Source organism: Anopheles gambiae, chromosome 2, assembly GCF_943734735.2.
Source record: "Anopheles gambiae chromosome 2, idAnoGambNW_F1_1, whole genome shotgun sequence".
Classification (NCBI taxonomy): Eukaryota; Metazoa; Arthropoda; class Insecta; order Diptera; family Culicidae; genus Anopheles; species Anopheles gambiae.
This window is the reverse complement of record NC_064601.1, coordinates 106,465,967-106,474,968: the sequence shown is the minus strand read 5'-3', so window position 1 is coordinate 106,474,968 and position 9,002 is coordinate 106,465,967. Positions and strand designations below refer to the sequence as shown.

Below are 9,002 nucleotides of genomic sequence, written 5' to 3'. Positions count from 1 at the left end.
CTTTTACCGCTCCCGGGTTTTGTGTCGGGCGTTGTGGGGTTGTGTAGTGAGAGTGTGGCCCTGTTTCATTAGTTTCCATCCGAGTGCACACGGGAGTAGAGGCAGCCCACTGAATGGCCACCCCCAAAGTTCGTGTCGGTCAAAAAGGTTCGTGCGGAAAAGCAGACAAAAACGACGCATAAGGGAGGGTTAAACGTTCGCTGGCTGTTGGTGTTATGTGTGTTCCTCTCTTATCCAACGCTTGTTGCAGTAGCAATCGTGTGTGTTTGTGTGTGTGTGTGTGTAGTTCGGTTGGAAATAAATAGATTTAGGAAGCATGGCTGTAATCCTGGCGCTTTTTTGCGGACCCTGCACTGGCGCACTTTCACGTTAATCTAGCTGTTAGGTGTAATAAATGGTGTCTGGGCTGGAATGGACGGGGCTGGTGGACTTTCGGTTGGTTTGACGCGCGTATACGCGTGTGCCCGAGATGCACAGAAATCAATTTTAATCTTCAATTTTGAAACATACGAACACGCATCAATGGAGAGTGTTTAATTTAATTCCACTTTTAGCACTTCCAGCCGCACGCATAAAACCGCCTCCAACAAACCACTTTCCACCGGCCCCAAAATGGAACTAACCACTTTAACGTAACAAACGCACGTTGAAGGATTTAATTAACTTACTTTCCTTTCCTCTCGCAACCCCTCCATTTCATTGCACACTGCCCACACGCAGACGGTGGCAGTCAGGACGGACAGCTGGCGGGTGGCAAGCAGTCGAACCACGGGCAGCGTGAGCCGTCCGGCCAGCAGCAGCAACAGCTGCAGCAGGAAGCCCCACTGGTCGTGCCGCTCGGCACGACGCCCGCTGTCCCCGGCACGACCGACAGCCTGCTCGGCGACGGCCAGAACGTCGTGTCGCCGTCCGTGATGGCCAAGTTCCTCGAGGACGAGCTGAAGTCGAGCGACGCGCTGCTCGGCACACCGATCAAACACTGTGATACGTGCGTGTGCCCGCAGGGTGGGGGCGGTGCGGTCGAGTCGGCGCGCCTGCACGCGTCCGGCTCGCTGCTGCTGGCCGACCTGCTCGGCAGCGACCAGAAGTACTACAGCGTGGCGACGCAGACGCTCGTGCGCGGGGAGCACGCGAACGGCACCAACACGCTGCTCTGCCTGCGGTGCAGCAGCAACCTGAACTCGCCGTCCCACCACAACAGCCCGTACATGCTGAAGCTGATCAAGTCGAGCGACAGCGTCATCTCGGAAACGAAGAGCAGCGTCTCGGACTACCTGACCACCCCGGACAAGGTTTCGCCGACGACGGCGGTCCGGCCGGGCGGGTCGGCGAACGGTGCCGCCTGTGGCGACATTGGCACGGGCGGGGAGGGAAGCGATACGTCCGATCCGCTCGCACTGCTGGTGGTGCCAACCAAGAAGGACGACCTGATGGTTAATCCCATCCTGGGGCACCATCGGCTTGCGGTGGAACGGTCCACCGCGCTCTCAGCGAACCAGACCGACCAGCATCATCTTCAGCAGCAGCAGCAGCAGCAACACAACAAGCTGGCTGCTGGGAAAGTGCCGACGACCACACAGCAGCACACAAAGAAGCTGCCCGGGGATGCTGCCTTCAAGCAGAGCAAGCCACCGGTTTGCGGTGGCAGTGGTGGTGCTGGACAAATGACACCGCAGCTTAGTCGAGCCGAGCCGACGGCATCGAAGCTTGCGCACGATTCGCCCTCGTACATTATTAAGGACACGGATCAGATGAGCGGCAGCCACGCGACGCCGATCTCCTCGTCCACCGGGAATGGCGGTGTGGCGGGACCGTCGGGCAAGTACGGCACGTCCGCTAGTGGCAGTGTGGGCAGCGGGCTGTACCATACCGTCGGCAGCACCAACAGCCTGTGGAGCAGGACGAGCAGCAAGGATCCGGAGAAGGACGGTGCGAAGATGTTCGAGATCTTTAATCGCAATCTCATCAAAACCATCAAGGTGAGAGTGATTTGCGTGGAAGCGGCACCGTGAAGCGTTAGCGCCAGAATGTATGCAATCCGCGGAGCGCGCGTGCTTAAAGCTTCGCAGCAAAGCGAAGCTCTACGCGCCTGTTGACAGTTTGTGTTTTTGTTTTGAAAAGCAACTGGACTAGTGATGGTAAAAAAGAAGTTTTCGTTGGAATCGATTCCGGATAGCTCCGAAGTTTTCTGGAATCGATTCCGGATAGTAGATCGGGAATTAGTTTCTAGAATCGATTTCGGAATTGGCTCTGGAATCGGAATTGGATCCGGAATAGGAATCGGCTCTGGAATTGGTTACGGAATCCGCTCCAGAATCGGCTCAGGAATTGGCTCCGGAATCATAATCGGTTCCGAAATAGGAATCAGTTCCGGAACCAAATTCGGCTCCGGGATCGGAATTGTCTCCGGAATCCGGCTTCGAAATTGGAGTCGGTTTCGACATCTCAATAAGAATAGACGTTTAGGTCCAATGACGCTACGTATTGATAGCCACAAAGAATCAAAACTTGCTTGTAATCGATCCATTCTCATGGAGATTCTTGAACTGATTTCGCTTCGGAAACTTCTTATTTTATTTCAAGAACTGATTCTTGTTCCGGGGCTAATTCTAACTCTGGAGTCAATTCTGATTCAATTACCTTGAGCAAATTGCGATTCCTAGGTCGATTCCGATTCCGAAGCCGACACTGATTCCGGAGTTAATTTTGATTCTGGAATCAATTCCTAAGCCAACTCCGGAATTGGCTCCATCATCTGCTCCGGAATTGGCTCCGCAATAGGAATCGATTCCAGCATCGGAATTGGCTCCGGAATCGATTCCAAACACGGAATTAGAATCGGGTAGGTCCGATTCCGTGCTCCCATCACTACACTGGACGATCGATCCACAACAATTGCTTGTTTCCTACAAATCTTTTAAATTCTGTATGAAATTACCTCCACTAATGCATCATTTTCACTCTTTGCTTTTTAGGCTGAAAATCCCAAGATGTCAGGTCCGCGTATCTGTGCGCTGCGAATACAGAACGGTTCGAGCAACATCCTGCTGGACAACCTCGTCGACGACGGTCTCGAAGGGTTGGACTCGAAGCCACCGACCCCGGTCATGTACACGCGCCGTGCCAAGTTCCTCGACGAGGAGCTGCTGCTAGACGACGATCCATCGATCGGGCTGAACGGTGCGATCAAAACCACCAACCTGCCGACGGCAACGTCTTCCGGCGAATCCATTTCACCGCCCGCTGGCTACACCAAACCCGTGACCACGCCGGTCAAATCCTCCCAGGCAGCCGGTGGTGCGCTCGGTCCCGCCGGAGACGGTGGACCGGATGGGCACGGAAGCCTCATCAGCGGAACGATTAACCGCGTCGATGAGGGTGGCGGCGGAGAAGCTGCCAGGGGTCATGAGGAGGCGGGCGGTGGTAACAAGCAGGTGTGCAATATGAGCACCACCACCTCACCCCACTCCTCCGACCGGCTGTGTACGATCGGGGAGGAGGTGAGCAATTTGCTGATCAACACCAAGCTCGGTACGGCCGCGCTGCCCAAACCGCGCCTCGACATCAACGTCAACAAGCTGGAGGGTATCGACGTGACGTCCAAGAAGTCCTGCACCCAGTCCAGCTCGATCTCGAGCGAAATCGACCTGCAGGAGAGTGCGATACTGCGCCGCCAGCAGCTGTCCCGGGTCGCCGAGTGGGTGCAGAACAACTCGAAGCTCGGCAATGCGGCGGAACCGCTCAGCAACACCGAGTCGGACAACGAGCCGACGGCCGGTGGTGCGCTGACGGCGGACAGCTTGAACAACAATGCTACCGCGCCCGGCCTACCGCCGAAGGCTTCCCGTCCAACCGTGCCGTCCACCGGTGGTAAGCCGGCGGGCTGCGAGGCAAAACCGTCGATGGGCCGGCTGGGCCACCCGTACGGTCCCCCCGGTACCGGTAGCAGTCTGCTCAATGGTAACTACGCGAGCGCCGCCACCTTTGGCGGTGGCATGAACGCCCCCAAGCCGGACCGGGCCATGACCGCTGGCGCGAAGCACGGGTACAGCAACAATCTCAACAGCAGCAGCCTTCCGAACGGTACGGCCTCGGCGTCCGGCCTGCTGGACTACAACAGCAATGCGACGACGGTCGCACCCGGACCCACCAGTGCTGCGCTCGGTGCCATCCGGAAGGGCAGTACCGTGACGGTGCTGCGGGATAGTGCGCTTACCGGACAGTGCCTCGCGGGTGACGAGCGCCGGCTGGCGCCCCTGCCCGACCCGGACCCGCACCACCCGGCCGGCAACGACGACGACGACGACGATAGCAGCAGCGTCGATCTCGCCCAGATGGAGTACAACGTGAAGCAGTTTCTGCTGAAGCAGAACGAATGGTCCACGGTGCGGCGCCAGTCGCTCATTTCGTCCTCTGCCTCCAGCGTGAAGGGTCGGGGCGGCGACGAACCCGTCCGGCCGGTGCGCGACCCCTGCACGAAGGGGTTGTTTCCCGGGATGGCGGTAGCGCAGCAGACGCAAGCACCGTACCAGCACCATACTGGCACAACGGGCGTAGGCGGTAGCAACATGTACGGCAACAGTCACAAGTACCCGATCAATCCACACCGGACGGAAACGAATCTGTAAAGACCCAACCAACCAAGCAACTCCTGCAACAGAGGGGGGGGAAAACTACACACGCTCGCACAAACATGCTGGCCCGTGCCAGGGAGACAGGTGTCCGGAAAGAGGGGCGAAGCGAGGGGCAGGCGGAAACCAGAGCTTCGGATTAGTTAATGGATACATATACCGAACGTTGCTTACAAAATAAAACATTGTTGATCGCGTAGTCGCATAGCTATGTAACAGATAGTGAAGATAGGTCACACCACTCACACACGGACACTTAGGCAAAAGGGCACACGCGCCAAGATCGAAGCACAAAATGGGGGGAAGGTGACCCCGCAGCAGGTAGGGCTTATCATTGATAAAGTTTTGTGTGTAAAGTGCAACGGTGCATGTGCAATCGTGCGTTGAGGGAGAGAATGAGAAAGAGAGAGAAGGAGAAAGAGAAAAAGGGAATCAAAGTGCTCATTTATGTTTAGAGTTAATTGCCAAACATTCGCTGTAGTAGTAAAACGTCCAAAACCAAAAATCCAATATATTATATACACATAGCCAGTGCGCTTTGCCAAAACCGGCGCCAGGGGGAAAGGGGAAGCCTGGGAGGGGGAAAGGTTAAGAGAGATAATTCCAATAATTTAGTTGAGGGTTTATTTTTCTCGCTGAGTATGGGTGAGTAGCTTGGCTTTGCTAAGTACGCCGCACAAGCACGCTTAACCGGTTAAGCGTAGTATGTAAATGTGTTTATTTTTATGATTCGGATAGTGTAACTGCCTCATACTTATAGTTTTCTACATTCTGTGGACGTCGCAACCCTCGTGGAACATGCGTCTGCACCAGCTGGGGTGTCCAAAATCAGTTAATAATCAAAACAATGATTGAAACCAAACCAACCATACCAGAACTGCTAGTGATAGAGAGCAAAAAGAAGAAAAAAAACAGCATTAATGTGGGCGGGAAACAAAGAGGGAAAATATAGAATAATCAATCAACTTTATAATGCATTACCAACCCAACCCCAAAAACCACCCAACGAGCTGAGAGTTCCTTCGGCAAAGCGCGACCAGTGAGTAGAGATTAAACGGTAGTGTCGGATAAATCAAGAAGCGAAGTGTACATGTATTGTCTGTTTGTAGTATAAGCAATGGCTAAAATAAGGGCGGAGATGGATGTAAGAAGGGTGAGCGAGTCTGTGTCGTATTTTTTGTTTTTATTTCGCCAGCAGTGCTGTACTGTTGACACTGCAACACATGTAACCATGCCTTTTTTCCCTTCCCCCGTTGATTGATAGTGTGGAAAGCGAGAAGGATACGGAAGCAGGAGCAGGATATTTACTCCCACTATACATATTAACTATATATATATACATATATAAGCGCGGGCATCGGGCAGGAGTAGCACACGCTCCCCTTATACTTCTCCCTCACACCAAAACAACCCCTCTTCTTCCTTTGAGCATATGGAAAAGCAAACCTATATACACCACACAGCGTACTATAACGATTATATCCCAACCGTTGCGTGAAGAAACAAGAACAACAAACAAAAGGACGTTCGTGGCTTGGGCTTAGTATCTTCCGTAGAACGAAAAGGGCGCAGTGTTTCTAGTGGAGTTAGTAAAGAAACCGAACTACAACATAAGGCATCCAAAGCAAATGCAGAAGCAAAAGCCTGTATCCTGTGCGTCGTGAAGGCGAAGGGTGATAATATGTATATCTGCAGCAACAGTTCGAAACCAAAAACACAAACAAAAAAAAAAAAAAACAAAAAAGCATAACACAGACACAGATAAATTACAACATTTTCGCTTACATGCGTTAACATTCATATCTAATCGCATTTATCGCAACGCGCAAGCGCTATATGAAGTGATGCGCATCGTACGCGATCGCTCATGGATCGTTAAGTGCATGTTTTCGCCCTTACTTACTACCAAAAAGCAAAGCGAAATTTCGCCCCAAGGCTCTCATTGGTTCGATGATGCGAAACACCCATGCCGCGCGACAAAGAATATACTCCTTTAGATGGCTTCATGTGATATACACCCGTATGTAAACAAACTTAACTATTATATCATTCCCCTCTTTCCCTCCCACTTTCTCGCCCCCCCCCCCCCACCATCCCATTGACCAACCATATAATCATCGCACAATATAGAATGCCTGCCTTTGCTAACGCTTGCCTTCAGTTCTACGTTATCCTTTCTTCCCCTCGTTTCCGCTTCGCTCCCGTTGTGCCCCGTTTCCCCCCAAAACGTGTGCATGTTGTGGCGTACCTTTAGATGTACCGTTCTGTGCAAAACCGTTCCACAAAACTAACCTACTAACAAATCTCTATCACCTTATATCACCTGCACTATGTACTATCACCACCGGGAGAGGATCTGTGCTGCGATATTGTAACGGGGAAGAATATATCCCCTATCCTACCAAGAGAAACTGCAACTACGCTTTAATTTAAGGACGATCAGCTTACTAACTCGTAACTCGTAACACACTATATTTACATCGTAACGCGCGTATACCATTGATTATAAAGAAAATGCCATTTTCATCGATCGATCGAACAATCCACATTCCCCAAGTTCCCAATTCCCACTTCACCATCAATCCATCCATCCATATGCGTTGGTCATATCTCGTCTCATATCGCATTACGTGCCCGATAGTGCTGCATTCCAGTTGTGCATTCCTTTTTTTTTTACTTCCGATTGTGGGCAATGACGTTCTTATCAGCCTTCGCCAACTAATGAAATTCCGTTCGGTAACAAACCGGTGCGAAGGGCACAACGATGCAAAGCGCCCAGAAATATTTGGTGAAGATTGAGAGCGTTTTTGTTCCCAGACTTCCGGGTACGATAGGATGGTTTGAGGAGGCTATCTAGGCTTTGCTCGTTGTCCCTTTTCGTTGGACAAACAATTTTGGGATCGAATGGCACAAGGTCGGCAAACGGCTAAGCTGCGGAATGGAATGTTTTTTGTTTTGATTTCCTTTTTCTGCTTTGTTTTTGTTGGAATCAGTTTTCGTATTTTGTTTTTCGTACTTAAAAGCAAAAAGAACTCATTTCTCTTTTCTTCGTACATTAGACTAAAACAACACGAAACTTACAATTCCCAACACCGAAGCAATACAAATCCATCTCTTCCAGTCTGAACAAACCCGTTTTCTAAGTAAGCAGCCCATGTTTTTAATGGTTTTATAAGCATAATTAACCCGTACAATATTGTGCGTCATTTTCATTCTTCCGTCGCTAAAAACTGCCCTAAACGAGCACAAAACTAAGACACAAGAACAACAACAACAACAACAGCAGCCGTAGCAGCATTAGAAGAAACTAGACACGCACAAAGCGAAAGATATACAGCCAGGCATGATGATCCCCTCCACCTCCCCTCCGGAGGCAATTATGGCCCGTTTCCTGTTTTCCTTTCCCGTCCTTTGCTTTGCTAATGTGTGTTGAACATTACTTTACTCCTCGCTTTGCTATCAATATCCTTGCATCCCTTTGCTATATTATGAGCAGCAAATGAAACGAGCAGAAGGAGAAGATAAGATCCTCCGCATCCACAAACCACAGCATAAAGCAAGAAGAAGGTAAAACAATGCGAACTATGACGTACCGATGATATTTTGAGCCGTCAGAAATGGAATGAAATATGCTATTATTGCAACAGCAGCAAAACAAACCAAAAAACCAAGAAAATAAATGTGTTTCCAAAACTGACGACCGTGGTTGGTGGTAGTTTTTTTTTATTAGAAAGAAAATTTAATAAAGAACCATTTGTGTTGCATTAGGAGGGTTAAGAGAGGTTCAAGATTTATTTCAAAAATACAAAACAGATGTGAAAAAATCTAAAAATTTCAGTACCTATTGAGGTGATATTGCTAATAATAGTTGTAGTGCTCTAAATACGTTGAATAACATCAATTACAACTAATTTCGTTACCTACTGAAAATATCAATACATCCCAAAAGATTCACGAATCTGAAGGGTTTCCAAAGATTGTCAAACAACTTGAGCTGCTTCTGATCCTTCTTCTTGGCTATACGGGCTTTCGAGACTTCTTGGCAAGTACCATGCAGTCGGTTAATCTGTCGTTGCTACTTAGGGACGGTTCATATGAGGATTGAACCCTTGACCCCTTGACCTTGGTTAAAGAGAAGACGACGCAACCGGCCAAAAATTGAAGAAGTACCTGGGTAACATTAAAAAAACATAACAGGATGCAGAAATCGAGTTCACTTTGAAGCCAGTGGCTCAACTCAATCATTTTAGGCAAATTTCGGCAGATATTCGAAATGACACCCTAGTCCTCTACCCGGGTCTAACATCCCCCAGCTGCGTCTCGTCGAAATTTTCTGAACTAAAATGATGCAAAAGCTTCTACTCCAACAAT

The 9,002-nt window shown here is 50.1% G+C and overlaps 1 protein-coding gene across 1 annotated transcript; it reads left to right on the top strand.

Annotated features, from left to right (window-relative positions):
* Window positions 1–90: 90 nt before the first annotated feature.
* LOC133391103 (uncharacterized) lies at window positions 91–8,328 on the top strand. The gene is made up of 2 exons (XM_061641688.1): window positions 91–1,979; window positions 2,976–8,328. The coding sequence occupies exons 1-2, from the start codon at window positions 915–917 to the stop codon at window positions 4,626–4,628; spliced, it is 2,718 nt and encodes a 905-aa protein (XP_061497672.1). The 5' UTR covers window positions 91–914; the 3' UTR covers window positions 4,629–8,328.
* Window positions 8,329–9,002: the final 674 nt, after the last annotated feature.

Coding starts and splice junctions, on each gene's coding strand:
- LOC133391103 (XM_061641688.1), top strand. CDS start 915: ATGGCCAAGTTCCTCGAGGACGAGCTGAAGTCGAGCGACGCGCTGCTC. Junction 1,980..2,975: donor ATCTCATCAAAACCATCAAG/GTGAGAGTGATT, acceptor TTTGCTTTTTAG/GCTGAAAATCCCAAGATGTC.